Source organism: Podarcis pityusensis, assembly GCF_964106645.2.
Source record: "Podarcis pityusensis genome assembly, chromosome: 9".
Lineage (NCBI taxonomy): Eukaryota > Metazoa > Chordata > Lepidosauria > Squamata > Lacertidae > Podarcis > Podarcis pityusensis.
The window spans coordinates 22412366-22438105 of NC_138034.1; the positions used below are offsets into that span (position 1 = coordinate 22412366).

Consider the following 25740-nt stretch of genomic DNA (forward strand, 5'->3'; position numbering starts at 1 on the left):
TCTTATCTTTCTATAAGAAAATAAACCTTAAAGCTTAAAACTTAAATCTTATCCTTACCAACTTCTCATAACCATAATATTCTTTCATAATTCTTTAAACATCTTTACTAAAGCCGAGTAATTTCATTCCAACATTTTTCTGACATTCATCAATTTTATAAAACAGTTCTAATGGTAGAAAAAAGAAATACAAACAGATCCAATCTTCATCCAACGTCCCTTCCTCCTGGTTCCGGGTTTTGTCAGTCCTTATTATCCCATCGATCTGGCCCATTAACCTGGCAACCTTATATCCGAGGCCCTCAAGTCTCTTCCATGTCCCTTTCGCAGCTCTTCTTCATATTTGTAACTGTATTTTCCCTTGTCTCCTGCTCGTGGTAACTCCAGCTTGGCAATATTTTTAACCCTTCTCGACAGATCAGCCCCTTTTCCATATTCAGCACTGAATTCCATATGGTATTTAAAAGCATGTTTCAAAGACCCTCCAAAATTAAGAGCCCCCACAATCCCAAACATCTCACGGCCCATTGCCAGATTTGAAAAGTCCAAACATCCCAGCATAGGGGGGTCAATCCAGCCCCCATTTCCAAGCCAAACCAAACTTTTTCTTTCCAAATCTGGCTTTTTCCAAGTTCATTTGTCAAATCCGAAAACTCATATTCCTGTTGGGCCTGTTCTGTCAGGACACACTCCTGATTTAATTCCTGGGTGGGCTCCACATATTTTCCCACTGTCTGTTCAAAATTTCCCACTGCCTGTTCAAAATTTCTAGTCGAAGTCGTCATCAAATTCACCTTCTCGTGTAACTGTTCCAGTCGGGCATTTGTTTTGTAGAAAGCACACAACAAAGCTTCTGAATACATTGTCCTGCAAGGTCAAATGCCTATTCCCACGATTGTAATCTGTAAACAGCTGCCGGCTCCCTGGAGTTGGTTACAGTTTCACAGTCTCCCTCTAGGGGGAAAACTTCTATTTGATCTTGCAACAAAGTTTCCCTTTTTGAGATACTTTGTCAATATTTGTTCCTTTGAAATGCGAAGGGAAACAGTGGAATCACTATGTTTCTCTTCTTTTAGCTATCTGTCAAAAACGTTTGTCTCTGGTCAATGAACTTCAAACGTCAGTCCTGACACCCCGCTCCAGGATCAGGACGGAGGAAAGTTGCTTTACTTTAAACTCACTTTAAACAGTCCAAAAAAGATCCCCCTTCTTCTCCTGCTGTCGAAGGGGGGTTCCACAATTTTAAATGATGAAATCCAATCCTTTAAAAGCGATTTTCTGAGCTCTAGTTTACGTTGTCTTTGCTTTATTCTGTCTACAGAAGAACGGAAGGCTGACTTCCTGTTTAGACCTTCCCGTTCCGTACCAAATTGAAATAGATTTTTAAAATCCAATTCCTTTCTGCTCACAAGTCCCCATCTAATGTCCAGTTGTTCAAAGTCTAAGTACTCACGGGTGCTTATTTTAGAGTCCAAATTGTCCCAGGAAAAAGGCAGCGCTCTCCGGCAACGGCTATGCGGCTTCGCTCCACGGAAATAGTAGTTGACTCACAGCACCGCGCCACTTCCCCCTCTTCATTTCGGAGCCCGTTAGTGGGTTCCTTAGCGAGTTGGGGGGGCGCTAAAGGTGCCCGCCGAGTCCCATGGTCACAGGCTTCATCCGCCTGTGATTTTTGAAAGGGTCCCCGCTTCGCCGTAGCGGAGAAGACCCGTTTCCCGCGGAGCTAGTCCCTCCAGTTCAGAGGGAGTCCGCCATTGCCGATGGCGCCACCCCGGAAGTCTTTCCTTGGAGAAACATTGGAGGGTATGGAGTTAAAATCTTAAGGTAATCCGGTATAGGGAAGGTTTTTTAATGTTCAATATTTTATTATGTTTTTATATATGTTGGAGGCTGCCCAGAGTGGCTGGGGCAACCCAGTAAGATATGTGGGGTATAAATAGTAAAATTATCATTATGGAATGGGACGCCCCTATTTTCACCAGAGAAATGTTGGAGTGTATGTACTCCCACAAACATAGCCAGGCAACTTCCCCCCACCCAAACATGACCAAGCAATATGCATCCCAAAGGACAAAACCCACACAAACACACTCGGATAATTCTATAGATCCAAAAGCCACACTACTAAACAGGCAACACTCTTCAGTGCTTCCCAGGCTTCCACCAGCCCAGGCACCAGAGGATCCTTTTTTATATTTCCCCTTCGCCTTTATGCTCTTAAAAACCATCCCTAGGAATTTATACAGTACAATGGTTACCAGACGTCACCGTTTCCCGGGGACAGTCCCTGGATTTACAAATTGGCCCCAGACAAAATCCGTCCCCGGATTTCATTTAATGTCCCGGGATTTATATTTTAAGTGTTGTAGATTTATTAGTAGGGAATGGATTTTGTGTGATTGGTTCAACGGCACAAGACACATCATATGGGGACTTTCGGCGAGGCAAAATGGCGGGCACCATGGCAGCGAGCAGCTCTTGAAGCCAGCCAGAGCCAACTACCAGGCTGGCTCCAGGCTGCTGAGACTGCTGCTGCCGAAGGGGAACCAGTGACGCCTGGTGTGTCAACTGGGAGAAGCGCTGACCGCCCCGCGTGACCCAAATCGAGCCAGGAGTGAGAGCACCCGGCCACGCAGCCAACTGCCCAATGGTGCTCTGGGGCCAGTAAAAACTGGAGCTGATGCAGTGAGAAGGAGGAGAGGAGAAGGAGAAGGGAGAGAAAGAGGAAGGAGAAGAAAGAGGGGAGCCCTGACCTTGCCGTGCCCCAGCCGACGCTGCCGCTGAGGAGGAGAGGTAGGAGAGCACCTGGAGGGCAAGGAGATGTGGCCGAGCCCAGGCCCAACCCAAGCCTACTCCATGGCAGCTAGCACTCCAAGAGGGCAGGCCAGGGCCCAGAGGAAGGCAGCGCAACAGAGGAGACCACAGGAGAGAAGATATTACTTCTTTATTTATTTAAATATTTTTTAAAAATAATTTTTCCCCGCTTAAAAAAAAAAAGTGTCCCAGATTCTTTGAAAAAAATCTGGTAATCTTATGCTATACCACCTTCCTTGCTTTCCTATTGTCAAGAGTGCCTCTGAGCCTCTGTATTCTGGGGAGAAAGGGGGGAAAGCTCATTGAGTGGCTGAAACCCAGAGCTCCCCCTCCCCACCTGCACAAAAGTAAAAACAAGCAAACCAAGAACAAAACTTTAAAAACAAACAAACACTAAAATAAATAAAAATGATCAGGATGGGCAGCAGGCCTATGAGGGAAGGGGACACAACCAAAGGAGATCTCTTGGGGTGCATGGTTGGCAATCCTGTGTCTTAAAGATAAAGAACCATAAGAAGGGAGAAGAGGGACCTTAAAGTTTCCCAGTCAGTAGTTAGTACTGATTACCTGATTATTAATGTCACAAGTTCACAAGGGTTGGGTGGACAGACGAGCCCCTCGCATATGCCAATTCCAGCTGTGTTGAGCAACTGTTTCTGTACAACTTTGCCTGGGCCAATGCCTGGGAGGGCATTAGGTCCCAGCATCACAATATCAGTGCTAGGATTCTCATATCTGGTCCCAGGAGGTCCAGTGCTTATGCAGCAGCTCACAAGATCAATTTGCAAGAGTTTCTTTGGACATTAAGATGTTCCTAGCCACCCACACAATTGCTTTGTGTTTCAAGAGGTTACATTTACAGAGGTAACATTTGAAAGGGAATTTGTTCAGATAAAAAAGTAAATAAATAAATAAAAGTGGGGTATATACATCTGAAACTTGCAATTTCCCCCTGTGCAACTCCTCCTCTGTAGTTGAGACTCCAGTTGCAATGAGGAATTGAGTGGCTGAAGGTGCTCTAAGGTCACACCATAAATCTAAGCACTATACCAGTTAAACAGTCATGGCTTCCCCTGAAGAAATATGGAAGTTGTAGTTTAAGGGTTTGGGGAGTTCTTATGAAGCCCGATTCCTTTTCCAGAATTACAGTTCCCAGGATTCCTTGCGAAGAGAGATTGACTGTTAAACTACTCTGAGAATTTCAGCTCCGTGAGGTGAATAGAGGTCTCCTAACCATAGCTGTCAACTTACAGATTTGAAAATAAGGGACCAGCAGCCTCGAAAATAAGGGATCAGCAGCCAAAATAAGGGATTTTCCGGGCACAGGTATGTTCAACTTCTGAGCCCCTCTGAGCCAAAGGCAGAAAGTCCAGCCAGCAGCCAAATGAAGCCTCATCAATAAGGGACAGCAGCGGGACATGGCGCTGGGATAAGGGACTGTCCCGCCAAATAAGGGGTACTTGACAGCTATGCTCCTAACAATTATCAGCACCCTTGACAAAACTACAGCTCCCAGAATTCTTTAAGGGAAGCCATGACTGTTTAAAGTGGTATCATAATGCTTTAAATGTACAGTGGTACCTCAGGTTACATACGCTTCAGATTACATACGCTTCAGGTTACAGACTCCGCTAACCCAGAAATATTACCTCGGGTTAAGAACTTTGCTTCAGGATAAGAACAGAAATCGTGCTCCGGTGGCGCAGCAGCAGCAGGAGGCCCCATTAGCTAAAGGGGTGCTTCAGGTTAAAAACGGTTTCAGGTTAAGAACAGACCTCTGGAACGAATTAAGTACTTAACCCGAGGTACCACTGTACAGTGTGACTGTGACTTAAAACAGCTATGCAGTCTACGCTGTGCCAACTTGTTCTCTAATGGAATCATTTTCTCAAATATGGTCCAACAGCTGGTTTTTATGCAGAGAATAGGAACTCTTTTGCAGTTTTGTAAGAGTTAATATTATATCACACATTTAAAAAAAAATGCTTATGTAAAAGGAAATTAGAATGCTTAAATATGCACTCCTTGCCTGTTTTACCTGATAAAAAGCCTTGAGTGCATTTTGGTTATGTTTGAGTGCCCTGTACATTATGCAACCCTGCTTCAAAGGAAATAAACCATTTGTATGCTTTATATAACAGAGTGAAAAGCTGCAGTCTCAGTTGACAGATCTCCATAAATGAATTGTATTCTGATTGTAAAGCAAAATGGTTAGAAGTTAGAAACTGCTCTCTTTATGACATATACATACAATCTTAATTCTTCATGTAGGGCTTGGAAGAGGGGATGTTGGGGGAGTTCTCCACGGGATCCAAAGCTTCCCCATTCACCTGAGCTGACCTGGGCAAAGGGAGAAAAACTACACCATCCAAAAGGGGGGGGGGAGAAATCGCCATCCACCTCCCGCTCTAGTCAGCATGAGCCTGGCAGGGGTTAGGAAGTGGTGATTCATTTACCACTGACACACACACCTGGCCTCCATGGGATTGCTCTGTAAATGGCATTCTGAGCTCTGTAAATGGAATTCTGGCAGAACTAACAGAATGAAGTGCGTAAAAAAAAAAAGCATGAATGATACTTAATAGGACTGGGCACAGGTAGGTCCTAACGTAGTTGGAATGACTGACCAACCAACCAACCAACCAACCAACCAGTAAACACATATATATGCACACACTCCCCACTAGTCCAGATTTAGTTATGAAAATGAATTAATTTAGTACAAGTGTGACAACTGACATAATTCTGCAAATATTCCTCATGACATTTCCATGTGCTTGATTTTGTTAAACATTAAAGCTGCCTCTAAGGATTGTTCTCTGTGTGCATTATCATTAGTAACGTCACAGACACTAGCCAATAGGTGCTCATGATAGTCATGCAAGTACTTGTTGCAGAAGTATTTGATACACAGTGGGGGCTAATTTTGGCTCTCCCCGCCCCCCCCCCAAGAGGACTGCTTGAACAGCAATTTACAGATAATTGTAAAATGAAACTATGAGAGCAGAAAAGGGTGTTTTTCAACTTTCTGCTGGTTGTTTAATACTAACTGCAAAATGAGGGCCTATCAATTAAGACAGAAAAACTATATGATGGAGGAGGGCAACCTATGAATCCAGGATGAATTTTGCCTGCCTTTTCCTCACTTTCTCATGGAGAGAAGTTGGTCATGCATGACCATTATGGTGCAGGAGAGGACACTGGGCTTGGCTGGGTGTGTCGCTCCTTGGTTCACACTATCTTTGTTCTATGGCAAGCCTAAGGGCCTGATACAGTTAAGTGTAAAAAAAAAAAAGTTTGTATTTTGTTTTTAAGGGTTTGAAGGTATAGCTGGAGTTACCGGCAAACACAAATAACAGACAAAAATGTTTTTGATACTTGCTGAAATCAAACATTCTGGTTGTTTAACCTTTCATTTTTTTCAAAAGTTTTAGAACATGAAAAAAGCCATGCTGTATGAGGTCAAGGGCCCATCTAGTCAGGGCACCATGTTCTCACAGTGGCCAATCAGATGCTCACAGGAAGCCAACTAGACAGATCTGAGTACAAAAATCATCAGTGGCTAGTACAGTGGTACCTCAGGTTAAGTACTTAATTCGTTCCGGAGGTCCATTATTAACCTGAAACTGTTCTTAACCTGAAGCACCACTAATGGGGCCTCCTGCTGCCGCCGCGCCGCCAGAGCACGATTTCTGTTCTCATCCTGAAGCAAAGTTCTTAACCTGAGGTACTATTTCTGGGTTAGCAGAGTCTGTAACCTGAAGCGTATGTAACCTGAAGCGTATGCAGTGGCGTATCGTGGGTTGTGAGCACCCGGGGCAAAGCAAGTAATTTGCGCCCCCTAACCCTGAGTGAGCGAGGTAGGGGCAGAAAGCTGCGAGTGCGAGCGCGCCCCCCCCCCGATGTTGCGCCTGGTGCGGCCGGCCCCCCTGCACCCCCCATGCTACACCACTGAGCGTATGTAACTTGAGGTACCACTTTATTGCTTCAGACAGTGGCAATGGAACATTTTCATTGCCAGCTTCTTCCTCCACGAATCTAATGCAAATTCTGTGGTTTAGCTAAACGTTGTGCAAGAAGTACTTTCTTCTGCCAATTTCGAATCTGTCCAAATTCAGCTTCACATGTTGTCCCCTATTTCTAATATTGAGAGACAGAAAGAAATGTGGATGTCATCCCTTCTCAAGGACAACTCGAGCTACCATCTCTTTTCTGGCAGGGCTCTTGTGTGTGGCAAGAGGAATCCTACTGGTTGAGCTTTTCCTGCTACAAAACCTCTGTAAATGAAAATACAGTAATAATAAAAGGGGGCATCGGGTATTTCCCCCCTGCCTTTGCATAGTGTACAGCCCAGGTCCCAACCCCGGCGTCAGCGGATCATTGCGCGTGGGAATGCAAACTAGTCTTCAGGAAGTCAGCAGAAAAAGAGGAGGAGGAGGAGCGCTAAATTCCTACGACCCACCCCTTCCCTATCAGGGCCGACCATCCCGCCAGCCAGCCAGCCACGCCCCTCACCGCGGCCATCCGGCAAAGGAAAGTTATGGAACAAGCGCGAGCACGTGGCCTTGTTTTATAATTTCCTCGCCCCGCCCCTTTCCTTTGTCGCGCACCTCGCGGCGGCCCGCCGGCCAATCGCAAGTCAGCCTTGCGCGGAAAGCCGGATGACGCTCCGTTTTATGTAAGGCCCTGGCGTCGCCCGCGACGCTCTCGCGCTTACAGAGAAAGAGAGAGAGGGAAGATTGGTGGGGTGGGGGGCGCGGAGGCGGGGCACGTTGGAGAGATAGAATCCGGATCTTAAGGTTGGGGGGGGGGGGGAGAGTGCGAGGTGCGGTTGAGGGGACTTGAAAAGAGGGCGGAGCCTCCCGCGAGCGCGCTCAACCGCCAACAACGTCCGAAAAAGCCTGTCAGAGGAAGGAGGGAGTTGAGGGCTGCGCGCGCGCGCCCGGCCTCGTCAACCGCCAGCCGGCTCCGTCGTCGGTGCTTTACCTCAGAGAAGCGGCGGCGCTCGGGGGTCGCGCGCCACACCCCCTCCGGTGAGCCGGACGTGGAGTGGAAATGGCGTCCTCGCCGGTTCCTGAGTCGGCCCCAGAGCCGGGGGGCAGCGGCACCCATTCGGAGCGGGAGCTCCTTCTCCGCCGCGGGGAGCTCCTGGCGCTGGGCAACCACCTGAAAGAGGCTCTGGAGACTTACTCGGCGGCGCTGCGCCTGGGCTCGCCCAGCTCCCGCCGCCGCCTGGGCGCGCTGGTGGACTGCCTGGTGCTGCACTACCGCCTCCGGCAGAGCGGCGAGAGAGCGGGCGACGCGCCGAGGGAAGGCGGCGGAGAGAGGGCGACGGCGGCGGAGGAGCAGCAGCAGGGGACCGCCGGCCGGGAAGACGGCTCCTCCGCGGCGGCGGCGGCGGCGGCGGCGGGGCTCTTCCGCTGCCCCGGCTGCGAGGGCTTCCTCGGCGAGCCGGTGGTGGCGCCGTGCGGGCACGCCTACTGCCGCCGCTGCGTCCACGAGCACCTCCGCGCCCGCTGCCGCCGCTGCGGGGACCCGCTGGCTTCGTCGCCCGTCGCCGTCGCCCTGGGACACCTGGCGGAGAAGTGGTTCCCGGAGGAGTGCAAGAGGGCTCGCACCTGGCGGCGCCTCGGAGAGATGCTCGTGCAAGGGCAGCTGCGGGAAGCCAGCGAAGCCGCCAGCCAGGCCCTCGAAGAGGGTAAGAGCCACGGCCGCTGCTCGGGCCTCTGAAGCGGGGTGGGTGGGAAAGGGGGGGGGTTCCTGTGGGGTAAAAAGGGGCCTTTGACTACAATCGTGCGCTTGGGGGAGCCTGATCGAACTCGAATGTGCCTAGCGCTGGGCTCCCGACGATCGGAATCGGTCCCGTGAAGGAATCTGTGGGGATCATGCATGTAGGCATGCACAGGTGTGCACGCTTGCTTCAACCCAGAAGCTTGCCGGTTACTTGATGGCTTACAAGCATAGAGGACATTTTTCGTAAAGAGGCCAGATGCTCCATATCGCCCTAACGCAATACTTCTGGGCGAGCTGAAGTCACGCATTCAGCCGGGAAGTGAGTATTGCATAACCTAAGCATGATCCAGATTCCTGTATGTGAAACAGGCCCCGGCGCACTTCAGCTGGAAACTGTAGCTAGTTTTCCAGTAAAATTGTGCACATCAGATTGCGAATTTAACATGGCCCTCAGAGGTGGCAACCTGTATGCAGACTTTTGGAAGTTCCTAGAAAGTTGGCTTTTTTGCAAGAATTTCACAAGTGAAACTCATACTGCAGATTGTCTTCCACCTTTTCAGTGAGTACTTAAGGTGGAACAGTGAATCCTGATGGTTTCTAGGGGGCATTATGGGTTTGAGGTATCATGTTGGTTATTTTGCATAATGTGAGTGACCTGAAGAGAGTCCCTACCTTGGAGCTGTGAGTATCCTGTTACCCTTTGTTTTGTAGGGAGGTAAAAATGCTTGTTTTGTTTTTCCTGATGCTCTTTCTGTAAACTTTTCCAGAGTTTCCAAAAGCTGGCATTTAGATGTACAGTGGTACCTCGGGTTACATATGCTTCAGGTTACATATGCTTCAGGTTACTGACTCTGCTAACCTAGAAATAGTGCTTCAGGTTAAGAACTTTGTTTCAGGATAAGAACAGAAATCGTGCTCCGGCGGCAACAGGAGGCCCCATTAGCTAAAGTGGTGCTTCAGGTTAAGAACGGACCTCCAGAACAAATTAAGTACTTAACCCGAGGTACCACTGTATAAGCAAAGAGGAATCTTTGAAGATGCATTCTATGGGATTAGCTTTGTTAGTTGATGAAGTGCTATGGGACTGTCATTTTCTGAAAGGTAGTGAAAAAGTTTCAGCTTCTAAATTTTGGAACCCATTTTCAGAGTATATTACATAAAAATAGGAACCTTGAATAAAAACCTGTATTTCTAAAAGAAGGGATGCAGATATGGGTGAAGGAGCACTCCTTCACTTGGGCTTAGCAACTGTGTTTGGGAGGTGGTGGTCAGAAGAGGCTTGGCTGTGAAACCTGTAACACTGAGGACCAGTAATTACTTATGATGAATTCACTTTTACCAGAGGCCTATTTTCAGTCTCCTAAAGTGTTACTGAGACAATTCGCAGGAGGCAGGCTAGTTGCATAAGCAGATGGGGGCGTGGAAGGGGAAAAGGTTGTATAATGCTGATGACATCACAGATGGGAGTGCTGAGTCTTTCACAACACTGTTTAGAAAAGACTTGTATGGGGAGGTCTAGAGATATGACTAGGTTAATATTCTGGGAGCACTTCACAGCATGTTCAATACTGAGTACTACTTGTAACACTGTATGAAATAAACTAAGGAAAATTTAATTGTGCGCATGGTTTTATGTCTCTGAAAGATGTTGAATCTGGGCTTGGTGATTGTGACCTTTTGTAACTATTCTGGTTTTCTGGCTGTTCAAATCATAATAGGCGTCTAAATTCTCGTTCTTTGAGAACACTATATTCTGTCCTGCACTTGTGCTTCTGTGGTCCTGGTATCTTACTTTTGAGATGCAGAGCAATGACCAGCTAAAATATTGGGCTTCCTAGTTTCTAACTTGAAAGCCTAATCCAAATATGTTAGTACTACTTTCTGATGAAAGTTTTATCATTGTTTGAAAATTGTCTAATTTGTTCAAGAGACTGTAATATTCTTCTTTTACTACACATCAGACCAATGACATTTGCCTGAAATAAAAATGGGTGTGTTGGAAGGATAGTTACAGGGAATGAAATGTTTATTTTGCTTTGAGACAGAAACTTTGCAGAGTTAGAGGTTTGCATGTGCACCACATGTCCTTAATTTCGAGTCAGAATATGGGAGTGAACCTCAAGGCCTAGTGCAGAAGTCTTACTCTTGATGCTTTCATCCAGTAGGCTAGGCTAAATTTGGGAAGTGGCCTATTGTGCCGTATTTATATGACCTTAGATTCAGTTCCTAATCTCCAGCATGTGACTTGATCAGCAGAAGTGTCTGAGTAGTATGTGGGGCATCTGATATAATGGAGCTATAAACAGCCATAAAGACTTAGAAAGGACTTCAGCTGGACTTGTTTGAGTTGTTTTTGGTCTTGTTGTGTACTAGGAGAGTGTCTCACTGTCCATTCAGATGCATATGAATACACAGGATGGGAAATGCTAGATACCAGCATTAATTACTGTATTGCTATAGGCAAAACTAGCAACTTTTATGCTCTAGTTCAGCACGGAGTTGAATTTCTGATGTTTAGGTTCTTGGCCTGCCTAGTGCCCAAGTTCACCGTGCTAATGTTGTAAACTTGTCTGCTTCCAGCTAGTACCTCATGAAAATGCTACTGTATGACTCAGGAGCTTCTTTTGTTTTTCCTTGTAGTCTCTTTCCCACCCTAAAAACCACCCCACCCAATATTTTCTAGAGGGTTATGGGACCCTTTGGAGCAGATTTGTGGAGCTGTTAAGGGGCAGAGAGGAAGCTGAAATCTAATCACATGAGAGGACACTTGCACAACTTTGAATCAACATATAGGGCAGTATCTGCAGTATGCTGCAGGTCTTAGCTGATCTTTTAGACTGTGTGTGCCACTCAGTTGTGCAACATCAAAGTGGGGTTAGTTTCCTTTTTATATGATCTGTGTTGGCCCCTTTCAGTATGTGCAAACTAGCTATTAAACACTGGTGTGGCATATTAATTTTAGTAATAATAATTTTTTGAAATTGAATTTGTAAGTCATAGAAAGGCATCCCAGAATTGGGGCTTAAACCTTTATGAAAATTGGATAATTCTTTTAGGAGAGTTAAGTTAGGAGTTATTTACACACGTACAGAGAGCAGGGGTATAGCAATTAAATATTTTTTAATATGTCACCTTGGTGGTCGTTTGCCTCCTAGATTTAAACAAATTATCATAACTCATTCTACAGTAATTAGAAAAAGCATACATTAATATAAAATAATAATCATAAAGTATGTTTACTCAGCACCTTGCCCACATAATCAAAGAAAAGAAAAACTTGGAAGCAGTTGATCTACTTTCATAATTACATGATGTGCCTAGATGCACTTTGGGGCATGATTAAAATGTGTCATAAGATGTTTGGAAAACTGAGACCATATCCAGTCAGCGTCTAAAACTCTTGAGGTATTTCAAACTGTTGGGATTTAAGGGTTAGAAACCAAAAAGTTGACATCTTGCACAAAAGTAGTGTTGTCGGCTTGAACTGTCAAGCTCTAAGGGAGTTAAACAGGCAACTAGATGTGACAAGGTGATATCCACAATCTGTGTGGTTTCAAGTAGTTCATTTTGCTTTCAGAGTGGAAGATGTGATTACAAATTCACCGATGTTGCATCTACTCTGGCCATGCCAATATTATCCTTTTAAGCTTGTAATCAGTCAATATCTTTGCTTTCATGCCTAAGTAAACTTTACTGCTGCAAGCATAGTCTTGAAATACAGTGCCAAAACACTAGTAGACAGAAAACACTGAATTCTGTCCTTTTTTGAGGGCTTTCTTTAATTTATTTGTCCTGTATTCCCTTGCTTATCCTATAGACTAGGGTGGTTCAAGGATTTGCAGACTACCCAACTTGGGAGAAGAGTGAAGGAAGTCTGGTCTTGTCTTACAAACTATGTCTATACAGATTTTAAGACCATATTGGGTCCACAAAACCAACCTAAACTTCAGTTTGGGCTTTGGACTAGCATTCAGATATTTTTATTGGTCTCTAAGCATATAAATAGTTCTTGTAGTTAGGTTAATTGCATTAGGGTCTTTCAGGATCTTTACTATCACCTTTTTTGCAAGGCTATTTTAACATTTAGTAAGTCACAAATCTTTACTAACAAGCTTGTCCACATCAACAGCATGAAATAATGAACTACTTCTCTTCAAACTTAGAAAGCTTTTTTTTTTTTTGGTCTGGCTTCTTGGAAAATGTTATTTTCCATAGGTACATATCTATTTCTAAGTCTGCACTGCATGTGTATTTTGGATTATAAAAACATAAGTAGTTTCTATTCAGCTACATGACAAAGTCATTGGTTTTTATTTTAGATCCTAGTGATTTGATACTACGGGTTTATAGAGCTGAATCCTATGCTGGCCTCCAAGAATTTAAATATGCCCTGGATGACCTGAATGCTGTTACTGCTAAAATGCCAAATTGGTCTGAGGTAAGTCTATAAAGTGTAAATGCTTAAGATAATATCCTATTAAGTCATCCTCGGAGTTGACTTATTAAAGTTGATGGACTAAAGTCCATTGATTTCAGTGGTCTTACTTTTAAGTTTGACTGATATTGAATATCACATCCAGTGTACTTGTATTATGAAAAATACAAAAACATGATGCTAGAAATTGTGTCAGCATTTTCAAACCCAAACCTACCTTTATCCCAGGCATGCATTTGGGAACCATTTATTTTTTCCCATGCATTTGCATGGTGGTAGTACTGCTGTTTTGACCCACCTTGGATCAGGTTCACCACGTGGATTGAGTCTTTTGGCAGGCATAGTACTGCACACTTCTAGCAGAAGCCCTGTTCTGTTTGTAATTATGTTTTCAAGCACAATTGTGCAGAAGTTGAAAAGCTTTGTCGAGATAAAAAGGCAGGAGTGTTTAAGCTTCATTATAAGCACTTCAAGTCAAGAGTTAAATGATCCCTCCACCCCCAGTTCTGCAACTGGTTCTGCAGTTGGTTGGCTTTCTCTATGTGCACATGCACGTACATATAATTTTGCATGAAACAAGAATATAAACTGCATTCACACTGTGGATGAATAAATCAATTTTGCATTGTGCTTTTCAACAGGTGCTTTTCAACAGTAGCTGTACGTATATGGTGCAGACCAAGGGCTTGTTCACTCTTACGTTTGACCCGTTGCTTTCCCTTGGGGAAACCTGCAGTTTAGTGCTGAATCGGAGCAAATGGCAATCTGGTTTTCCGTGGATTGCCATTTGTTCTGATTTATCACTAGAGGGGGTTTTCCAGGGGAAAGCAGCAGGGCAAAGGCAAAACAGCTCGGACCTGTCCCTAGAAAGCATGGGATAAGCATTTGCTTTCTAGGCACAGGATAAACAGAAGTGTGGATGAGTGCTAAGTATGAAAGGGTGAAACAAGGTCTGAAAGAAAAAGTGAATGGAGTGTGTTATGCCTGTATACTGTTTATTCCAATTGGTTCTATGGACTGGAGGAAGTAGTGATGGTAGAATGCATAGGATGTGCCATCCTTTTGTTTGAGTTCTCTGCTGTTATTCTGTCTCATTGCATAACATCAGGTATTACACTAACTCTTAAAACCATTAGTGCCGTTGTAGGTTCTATTGGTTTCACTGAGGCTTTCTTCTATAGCAACTTGTAAGATCCCAATCAAATACCGTATTTTTTGCACCATAACACTCACTTTTTTCCTCCTAGAAAGTAAGGGGAAATGTCTGTGCATGTTATGGAGGAAATGCCTACGGGTGGCATGCCTACGGATTTTCCTCCTCTATAAACTACGTGCGTGTTATGGTCGGGTGCGTGTTATAGAGCGAAAAATACCGTAATTTAGTGGCATACATAGCTACAGGAAGCAAAAGCTCTATTGTACCCAGTGGGGCTAACTTCAAAGGACATATGCTTAGGCTCAGGCTTCTAAATCTTTCTGTGATGCAAACCAAATGATTAACATTTAAATACCTTTGAATTTTTTTAGGTCTACTTTCGGAAAGCAAGAATACTTAATAATGCTGGGTCTAAAGATGATGCCTTACAGCTCCTTCTTCACTGCCTAGCCCTTGATGAAGAATTTATTCCGGCAAAACTAGAAGTTGAGAAGGTATTTATATATTTTAAAGCAATTCTTAGTTTTTGCTTTCAGTTCTAATACTTTTCAAATGTAGTTACTTCCTGTGAAGAGGAAGTTACCAATGTTCACGTAGAAAACAAAACTTGCATTACAGTTAATTTTTCCAGAGATCTGAAGCCTGGTGAACTACTTAAAAAGCTCAGCTGGTTCACTGTAGTATGTTAAAAAGTTAGAAGACTGGGATGATTGGATTTACAAAATTTTAGTAATAGCTGGCTTATTCCTTAATATTGTCCATTTCACAGATGCTGTGTGATTTGTTATCACCAGAAAGTGTGAGAAAGAGTCTGAAGGAATCTGCTATGAATTCTTCGCATGTTCGAAGTAAACCATTTATACATGGTTCTGAAATGGAAGAGTCTTGTGAAAATTTACAGCACAGTTCAGAGCCAGTAAGTAATGATTATTTTTTCCACACACATTTCAAATGTTGCTATACACAATATGTAGGTTGTGCTGTTGACTTGCTTCTTGTTTCATCTTATTCTAGTTTGATGCCATAAAATTTTGAAATTTCAGGGTTGATAGGGAATGTGGAAAGAATCTAGAACAATGCTCAACATTGTAGAGAGAATGTTATTTATATGCTAATGAAAATTATGGGAATGGTTTTTAAAATGACAATTGTGAAGCAATACTTAAAAAAAAAAAGCTTTTCCTGTATGTGCTTCTGCTCCCATAGTCAGAGTTGTTTAGCGGTGCAAGTTAAACAAACAATGAAGCAGTTTAGAGCCAGAATTTTAAGTTTGCTTGAGTTCTGGATTCCAAACAGTTCTTTGTGTCTAGGGACTCCTGAGGTTCTATTTCAGCACAGTAGAATGTTGTGCAAGTCTGTATTTTTAGGATATTGCTTTTTATACTCCCAGGTCTGCATTCACACATGGAAGTTGTGACATGGTAAGGTTCCATCTAACAATGTGCCTAGTTTCATAAGTGAGAGTGGAAGTAGAATTTTAGAAATACAGAATGACAGCTAATATTCAGCTAGGACCAGATATTATTAGTTCCCTGCAAATCATATTAATAATGTGAAACATTCTGAAGTAGTCCACAGAAATTTCAATGTGGCCCTTTGCACTAGGAAATGTGCCTGTTCTGGATAACGAGGGTTTATCTAAAAAATTGTGATTCTGCTGGCAGATATTGTTGCCAATTTATCTGAAATTTGATAAAGATTCCATTCCCCCCACCCATTGTTTTTTTGGTAGGATTTAGAAATGCAAGAGCCTGTTGGAGGAAGCCTGCATCGTGCACAGTCTGCCCATTCTCTCCACTCAACAGAAACAAATGCCAAAGACGATGGATTAAAAAGGGTTTCTTCTGAACCTCTGCTTTCCAGCCAAGATAAAGGTGCTTTATTAAAAAGAAAGTGGTCCCTTTCAGAACAAGATGTTAAAGTTATTGAAGATGGAAGAAATAAACATAAAAAACAAGGAGGTAACTATTTAGTCATTCATATTGATTTCTGATAAATTCAGTATTTCATGCTTTGATAATATCCTGTATTGTTTATTTAGAAACTACAAAAAGGGATGCCACGTTTCCATTCAATCATGGACCAGTTCCAGAGGATTTGATTGATGTTTCAGACTTTGAGTGTTCATTGTGTATGAGGTAATACAGTGGTTTCTTTAATCAACCTTTTTATTACGCATTTGATCATCTTTGTCTTTGATCTCTTCTCCATCTTAGGGCAGCTTTTATGTTAAGATTCTTGCTCTAAAGCTGCTGAAAATTGCTTCTGTGCGCAAATTGCTCCATGCTGTGCAAAGAGAGCACAATGTTTGTGTCTTGCTACATGTGCCAGCCTTTCAGCTCCCAAACTGTGGGCCTTAGACAACCAGTGACGCATGAATTTAATTCAAGTGGTCTGTGGCATGTCTTTGGAAAACCAATAACAAAAGCAGTTAAAATAATACTGCATGTAACACAGCACATTACAATTCCTACAACAAGCATTAAAATTAGTAAGTGGTCTGACAAGACAGCAATGTTCCATCAGTCCCATCAGTTAAAATGTTTGGGAACCATTGGTTAAACGATAGTATTAATGTGCATTTCTGGCTAGTTCCAATGAGTGAACTTTTCACTCAATCAGGTTGGTACACATGGTGGAAGGCTCACAAATATTTCTCTTTGGCAGTAATGTGTTGTTTCATAGACATCATAAGGGAATGTCTGCAAGAGAGTTAGGGTTTAACCAAATGGCCCCCTAATATTGCCAAAAGTACAGTTTTGGCAACTGCTTGTCAAGCCCTGTCAAGAACATAAGTCTGGTTAACAAAACATAAACAGTCAAGCCTACAGGTTCTGTGCAATTGGTTTTCATCTGACTGCCCAAGACATGACTCCATGACATTTGCTACATTTATTTGGCACTTTTTTTGCATCTTGGGGGATGCATGTATGGAACATATTGAAAGCTGCTCTTCAACACTTCTGCCACACAGACATTTCATAGAGGACTGTCCTCTTGGAAGTCTAATGAACATGCATTGTCACTAATGCCAAATGTCTGCTAGGAGGAATAACAGATCAATCTTATTTCTTAATTATTCTAAGCCTACAACAGCCAAGGTGGTTACAAGATAAAAGCATCCAAATGGTTTGTTTTGTTCTGACTTGGCTTAATTTACTTGTTTTAATGTTTGTCACTAAAGTGACTGTAGCATGATTAACTTCTTGAAAAATTTTTCAGGCTTTTCTTTCATCCTGTGACAACACCCTGTGGCCATACTTTCTGTAAGAATTGTTTAGAACGATGTTTGGACCATTCTCCTCAGTGTCCTCTCTGTAAAGAAAGCTTAAAAGAGGTAATATTTACCATACACAACATTGCTGTCTTCTAAAACAAGTATTTGTAATACAGAATATATATATATATATATATATATATATATCATTAAATAAAAACTTGGTGGAAGCTAAGTCTTTATTCGGATGTTTTTTTGCAATGGAAATGGTTTTCAGAAGCTTCTTTTGTTCAAAGTATCATCAGTAGGAATTAGGGCTGCTAAGTTTTGCTCAGTTTATTAGCCATAGAAAGTGAGTGCACATGGTAGTATATGTGATTTATATTTTTATTTCTAAACTGCCTTAACTATTATTTTATCATAGAAAGGCAACATATAAATGGCAACACAAAAAACCCTGTACACTGATGTCAGTTGCCAGAGAGAGAAAAGCAAACAACAACAATTTTATTTATACCCCGCCCATCTGGCTGGGTTTCCCTAGTCACTCTGAATAGTAAAAGCACCCAGCAGAATACTAAAAGCACAATAAAAAAACTAAACATTATAACTTCCCTAAACGTCCCTTTTCCTATGTCCATCAGAAGCCAGGTAGCTGATTTGAGTGTGATTTAAAAATGTATACCTCACTTTTCTTTATAAAGTTCGTCTTTCCACAATAATGAACACAAGAACAGTCTTGCTTGATCACAGCATGGTTGCCTAACCCAAATGAGTGGCAGCATATGTTCCCAGCAACAGCCAACAATTACATACAGAATGAACTGATGCTGCCTCTCTTCTTAGCCTTCCTGGAGAAATGGCATTGCCTACCTTGCAAAAAAAAAAATTGTCTCTTTTAACTGTCACTTCTGGTTGAGCTAGCTGAAGGGCAGAGCCAGAAAGTGAAACCTGCATTGTGAGGTTTATGCTACAAACAGGTTGTTGCACAGGATGGCCGTATATTGGGCCAAAATTTTGATTGAGGCATAACTTTTTAATTGATTGAATTGACTAATTATGTTAATTAACCCTAGTAAAAGCTCTGTTGAAAGAAAATTTGAGAAGTTCTAAAGTAAAAACTGTGTTCAAGAGAAACAAAGTGGTCAACGCAGGATTGTTGTACCATCCTGTTTTCTGCTTGATATATAGAAATTGAAGGCTAGTATAAAATAATTTGGATTAGCATCTTTGCAGTAATTAAGCTATAATGACTTAAGATTTTATTTTTACTTCTAGTATTTGGCAAGTAGACAATATAGAATTACACAGCTGCTGGAAGAATTAATAGTAAAGTATTTACCTGCTGAGCTATCAGAGAGAAAAAGAATTAATGATGAAGAAACAGCTGAATACTCCAGGTAAGTTTATAAACTGACTTATTAACAAGTTTAGGAACAAGTACTAAACCTTTTTAGTTGTGCCTGCTTTTGAAAAGCTTTCTTCCCTCAGCTATGTTTTTATTTACCTCATATTTTGAAGTGTAGTCTCGGTCTACTTCTAGTAGATGGATTTGTTACTGAATCACCTAACTGAAGAGAGCAAACTGAATAACATGAATTTGGTACAAGCAGGTACACTGACCGGTTTGACGCTTGCAAGTGCAGGTGGTTCTTCCTGCTTTTTCTTGCAACAGTTCCTCTAAAGGAGCGCAACATCATGTGTTATCCTCACAGCAATGATTCAAAAGAATCATTATAGCCAGGTAGCAGTATCTCAAGCCCAAGCACTACATAATAATGGCATATTTTTAATTTTTAAATACAGATCTGTTCCAATTACGTATAGAGGAAGGACTAGGGGCTTGATTTTAAGAGCAAAATGTATGCATAGAGCAGGGGATGTGAAGTCTCTCCCTGTCCATGGCTTACCTCCTTGTTGCCAGTATTCTGGTGTCACAGCCAGATTTGCTCCTAGTATTGGATTCTGGCTCAAGGGATGGGGAGGGAACATCTGGTGGGAAGGGTCCAGCACATCCTGCCCACACTCTTCTTTCTAAATCATATTCTACCTCGTCTTTATACATGGTTGGCACATCACCACATAGATGTTATCAAAAAGCGTTCTTTCCTGTTGCTTTTTGCTATTTTGCTATTTTGCTTAGAAACGAGGTCATTCTAATCTGTTTTAGGATTTCAACATTTGTATGTTTTAAAGTAGGGTTGTGATTTTTTTCTTTATTACTGCTTTATCTTTTGTAAGCCACCTTAAGGTTTTTCACAATCAGTGGTGTCTAAATTTTAAATAATAATAATAATAATAATAATAATAATAATAATAATATAGTACTTTGGTTTAGAATTGCAACAAAAACAGATGAGAGAAATTTTTATGCTAATTCCATTTGGATGACTTAAAAGAACTTGAATTAAATTATTTACATAAGTCTTAACAGTGCTTTTTCTCGGGGGGGGGGGGACAGATACCCCCAAACATTTTGTGAATCTTTGTACTTTTGTCCATTTACTGTATTTATTTTCCTGACTTGAACTATGAAATGATGGTTTTCTTGAGTCAAAATGAAAGTACCCTTAAACATTTTTTAGAAAAAAGCACTGAGTCTTAAGCCTTATTTCTCTTCATATTGTATACATCTTCATTCCTACTGATTTCAGGCCTTGTGCTATAGCTTAGCTTTTGTACGAGGTTAAGGGAGTATATGTACAAAGCACAACCTACTATTTACCTGTGTCAAAAGAGAACTGTTCGGGCAATGTAGGTTTTAAAAATACTATTATATATTTTTCAGCTTGACTAAGAATGTTCCAATCTTCGTTTGCACTATGGCCTATCCAACTGTGCCTTGTCCCCTCCATGTATTTGAGCCAAGGTATCGACTGATGATTCGAAGGAGTGTGGAAACAGGGACAAAACAATTTGGGATGTGTATCAGTGACCCTAAAAATGGGTATGTATGTGTTCCACAGTTTTTAAATATATATATATATAGAGAGAGAGAGAGTGTGTGTGTGTGTTTCCGAAGTGGATACTGACACAGTGCCTCTTTTTCTAGCTTTGCAGATTATGGCTGCATGCTGTACATTAGAAACCTTGACTATCTCCCAGATGGACGGTCTGTTGTTGATACAGTTGGATTAAGAAGATTCAGAGTTCTGCAAAGGGGGATGAAGGATGGCTACTACACTGCAGACATTGAGTATCTAGAAGATATAAAGGTATTGGATTTCACATTCACTTATTGCTTAAAACAGGATTTTAATAATGCATTTTCTAAACATATACAGATACACAGATTATAGCCTACTTGTTCAAATGTAAAGCTACTTTGTATATAAAGCATGTGCATTTAGCATCCCCTTGTTAATTAGAATGGAAACTTGCAATTTACAATGCATGGTAAGAGGTTTTAATTCCACATTTTAGGTGAAGACATGTTTTAGATTAGTGTTGCAAAAATAAAAATTAGGGAGCAGATGTCCACTTCCGCTTGAAAAACTTGCTTTTCTGCCGTGTGGTTGATTCTGGCTTTGGAGGAATTGTTCTCCTTGCAGCCCAACCAATTTATGGCTTTAATGTTTAAAGGAACACACATCAAATGAAACAGGTGGTCTTACCATTTGAGTACTTTTGGATACGTGAAGAAAGGGTTATTGTCAAGCTGCCACTTTAAGCATATGTATTGCAGGTTATAGTTTTAGGTTACATTTTTTTTAAAAATGATATTTATTGAGAATTTTAAAGTTACAAAGAAAGAAGAAAGAAAAGACAAGAAAAGGAGAAAAAGAGAGAAAGAAGTAGATAAACATAACAATTAAACAATACAGATCAATAAAAACCAGTGTCCAAAAAAAATAACAAAACACACAATACATCTAAATCAAAAAACAAAAATAAACAAACAATTAAAAAACAAGTCTAATATTCCCAAATCCTTAGCTTTCATTAACTTATTTCAACGACCTCCTCACACCTCCCTTTTTTGTATTCTAGTTATTAATTATCTCAGCAAATCCTTTCCATCTTTCACAATATTCTGTCATTTAAATTACCTTAATCTATTTTAACCTTATCTTACCTAAAAAAACCCTAAAGCTTAAAACTTAAAACTTATATATACCAAATTCTTTTAACCATAACATATTCTTTCATAATTCTTTTTGACATTTCTGCTAAGGCCAAATAATTTCATTCCAACATTTTTCTAATACTCATTAATTTTACAATACTTTTCTAAATAAATTTTGAAACTTTCTTCCAATCTTTATCCATCGTCTCTTCTTCCTGGTCTCGGGTTATGTCAGTCCTTTCTCGTTTATCTAATCCATCAACCTGGTACTCTTATGTCCGAGGCTCTTAAATCTTTTCCATGTCCCTTCTGCAGATCTTCTTGTTTATACCTGCCCTTTACTTTATCTTTTGTTGATCTTTTTCTTATTTTCTTTCCTTTCCCATAGGGGAGTAGATCTCGGGAGGACTCCAATCCAAAAGTATCTCCATCTCCATCTCTCCTCAGCAGATCAGTCCATTCCCCACAGTCCCATTCCCCACAGTCAACACTGTAATCCAGAAAGTATTTAAAAGCATATTTCAAATTCTTTCCAAAATTAAGAGCCCTCACAACTCCAACCCCCCCCCCCGGTCCACTCCAGATTCGAACTTCGAGATCAGCAGCTTATACTCCTGCAAGGCCTCGGGTCTCTCCATTTGTATTATTTGAGGTTAAACAACAACCTCCTCCATTTTCTTCTGCCCTTGCGCTTGCCCTATCAAAACAGATTCCTGGGCTGGTTCCTGAATGGTTTCTATATGGGTATTCGCCGTTTGTCCAAAGTTTTTAACTGCAACAGTCATCAAATCCATCTTCTCATGCATCTGCTCCAGCAGAGCACTTGTCTTGCACAAAGCAAGCACCAAAACTTCTTGTAAACACATTCCCCCCCCCCCCAAGGTTAGAGTCTGGTCTCACGATCCTAATCATACAGCTGTGAGGTCCCCAGATCAGCTCCAGCAACAAATTAACAAGCTCCCTCTAGAGGAGACAATTTCTATTTGTATCCATCTTTTAAAAGCAGGACCAACAAGGAAAAATTACTTGCACTTTTCAATAGTTTTAGGTTACATTAAATGTGTCTTAAAACACTATTGATCTCATTCATATATAAGAGCTTTCATCTTGAAAGTGCTGTTTAGGTGCAAGCATCCCTTGTATGCATAGAGAATTGCTTTTGACATTGGAGCTCATGAACTTTCATGAGAACTCTGTGTTTTATCTTACACATGGAACTCTGAATGTGAAAGACCTGGCTTATTTGGACAATCCTCCAGGCTATGGTTTTGAAAAATCACAGGTTCAAATGTTCTCCATTCTTTTCTATGCACAGCTTAATATGTTGTTTTCTGGTCTGTTTGCCATTTTACCCAAACAAACATGCTATGGTTTCATCTTACTCTCCCAAATAGGGTTGCAGACCACTGTTTGATCCTAGTTTGAGAGGCATCCTGGAACCATAACTTGTTTAGATGTAATGGCTCTCATTTGGATTGATTGATTAAGGCAATAATTTCTTAAGCCCATACATGAAGGCAGTGGGGAGGGGGAGGCTTGGGCCTAGGAGCTGATACCCCAAAACATGGTTTGAATTATTGACCCAATCTAGTTTTTTGTGTGAGATGCTTTGCTGTTGATGGCAATATTTTTATGAACTACTTCAGCACTGAATTTTTCCCATTCTCTTTAAATATAGACTGAACTCAGACTTACGATTTTTTGCTTTTTTATGCAAATTAGCTATGAAAGTCTTCACATATACAGCTTAATTGTTTTGTGACTATACTGCACTTTCTTCATTCATAGGTTGAAGATGAAGGTGAGATGAAGAAACTTGGAGTGCTCCATAATTTTGTATATAGCCAAGCTTGCAGTTGGTTCCAAAGCTTAAGAAACAAATTTCGTAGCCAAATACTTCAGCACTTTGGTCCAATGCCAGAGAGGGAAGGAAACATACAGGTATTCAGACACCATACAGTATCTCTCTAGCAATTATTGGCATGATATGGGTTGCTTTGTTAGTAAAGGAAGCAGTAGAAAGATTGGTAGAGTAACTGATGTGGCGGTGGTAATCATTAGGGGGAAAAATGGACAGCAGCTAAAAGAGAGAGAAGCCAAGATGGTGCCAATTAATATTTATTCAAAGAACTGCAAAAAGCCCAGTGTGTATTTTAAATATGTGGTTGTGTCGGACAACGAAACCAGGTTTTTAAAAAGCCAGTTCTTGAACTCCTTCCTCTATAATATTATTTTATTTACACTTAAGGAATAAATCTTTCTCAACACTATTTTGAGGCTGTTCACTTTTTGTGGCAATGGGCAACACAGCTGACAAAGCTGCATGTCCTTAGTGGGATGGAGAAGTGCTGTTGTCACAGTGGCTTTCAGCACAGGCAGACTGAAGCTTTGCATTGCCGAGCGGCTTTGAGATGTCCAAGACATTTCAACTAAAACATCTGATGGATAGTGTCAACCTGTCTATACTGTAATGGTAGTGAAATTTACAGCAGGGATACACTTGCCATCTTGATCTTGTGCTGTAAGACACAGCTGCTTAGGGCAAACACTTTCAATCACAGACAGAGAAGACAGAGATTACTGCTGAAAGTTGGTTTTGTGTAAGCTAGCTCATAAAACCACCTCATTTTACGTTATCAGGAAATCTTGAATTCCTAGGACCTGGTGGTTGATAATGGCAATGGAAAATGAAACAATGTATTTTGATCTCTAGAACCTGTTCATTTCACATCTGTGTTGTAAGCCATTTGTTACAATTAGTACATTCTAATTTTTTGTTCCTTATTTTTAGGAAATGGCTAATGGACCCGCATGGTGTTGGTGGCTTCTAGCTGTCCTGCCTGTGGACCCTAGATACCAGCTTTCTGTGCTGTCTATGAGATCTTTGAGAGAGCGACTAATAAAAATTCAAGATATATTGATGTATTTCTCTAGAAACCAGTCCAAATGACTATCCAGATCTAACTGAAACAATACCCTATTCTCGCTGTAACTACAGCTGGAGTTCTTGCAGCATTTGCACTTTTAGTACTGGTCTGAGAACTGTATCAGAACTGCTTTCTTTCTTCCTTTATTAATCAGTTCTTCACATGGGTCCCCCTCAACTTGAAGGGCACCACTAAAATTGCACACAGAAAAATTAAATCCGAAAAAAACTATGGGAAAATTCTACTTTATTTGCACTATATACAAGTGAGAATGTATCATCCTATGGTGTATTTCCACTGATTAGTTAAGCATTGGAAAGTGCAAGATTTAAAAATGTCCAAGTTTACAATATTAAGGATGCATTCAAAATCTTGCAAATCAGAACTTGCCTCTGATACAGCACCCTGTTGCTATTTGCACAAAGTATTTAAAACGTAGTATTGAATGTTGCTATAAAAAACTTGTTTTGTGAGTGTCTTAACTATAAATATGGCACAAGTTAACTTTCTTGCATACTTTCAGAATAAAAATGATTGTATGAATTTGGAGCCATGTTAAAGAACAATTGAAATATAGGTTGGTCAAGAAGTTATTGAAACTGTGAAGACATTACCTATAACTGTGCATTGTGAAAGACTGGATTAGATACAGATGACTACTAGATGACTCTTTGGAGTGGTTGCTTTGAGCACTAGTCTTTCCAATACATAACAAAAATTTGATTTAATGCACTAAGCATACAACAGTGATTCCTAAACTTCTCTGACAAATGAGCAGATTTGAAAATACTATCAGTGACTGCTTCTCTTTGCTCCATGAGTCAGCTGCAGCTCACTCACCATACCCTTCTAGGCAACTCATGAAAGTTTGGGAACTACTGAAGCATTGCTACAAAAGTTAAGGGTCTAACTAGTTTTTGAAAGTTCAAAAACATTTGGTGCAAATAGGACTTCCATGCCTTATTCATATCGCTATTACACAGCAATGCAAAGGTTAGCATTCTGCTTGCCAATAGGTACTTTTGTAGTTTTCAGTTTGTGACTGTCTGACTTGTATGTGAAATCATTTTGTAAAACTCTTGCTTTTGCTAATATTTAATTTTCAATAAACCTAAAACTTATATTTTTTTTAACTTACAACTATTATTTTTTTCTGTCTCTGTTGGGCTTTTTATATAGCACCTCTGCCCTAAAGGATAGTTATCAGAAACCTGAATTGTTATATATGGATCACAGTAGTGTCCAATCCCTACAGCTTGGGTATGTTCTCTTATTGGCTCAACATACAAAAAAATATTTGGGGTGGGAATGGAACAGTCTTTGGATTCTGTTGTTAGTACTTCATAATCATTAAGGACCTCTTCCTGTATAAGCTCATATCACTGTTTTGAG

The 25740-nt window shown here is 41.2% G+C and overlaps 1 protein-coding gene across 1 annotated transcript; it reads left to right on the forward strand.

The window, feature by feature from the left end:
• Positions 1 to 7639: 7639 nt before the first annotated feature.
• LONRF1 (LON peptidase N-terminal domain and ring finger 1) lies at positions 7640 to 25488 on the forward strand. Its single transcript, XM_081019957.1, has 12 exons — positions 7640 to 8512; positions 12867 to 12985; positions 14510 to 14632; positions 14908 to 15054; positions 15871 to 16099; positions 16180 to 16276; positions 17361 to 17475; positions 18634 to 18755; positions 20144 to 20302; positions 20408 to 20570; positions 23210 to 23362; positions 24213 to 25488. Exons 1-12 carry the CDS (start codon positions 7870 to 7872, stop codon positions 24369 to 24371), a joined length of 2229 nt encoding a protein of 742 aa, XP_080876083.1. The 5' UTR covers positions 7640 to 7869; the 3' UTR covers positions 24372 to 25488.
• Positions 25489 to 25740: the final 252 nt, after the last annotated feature.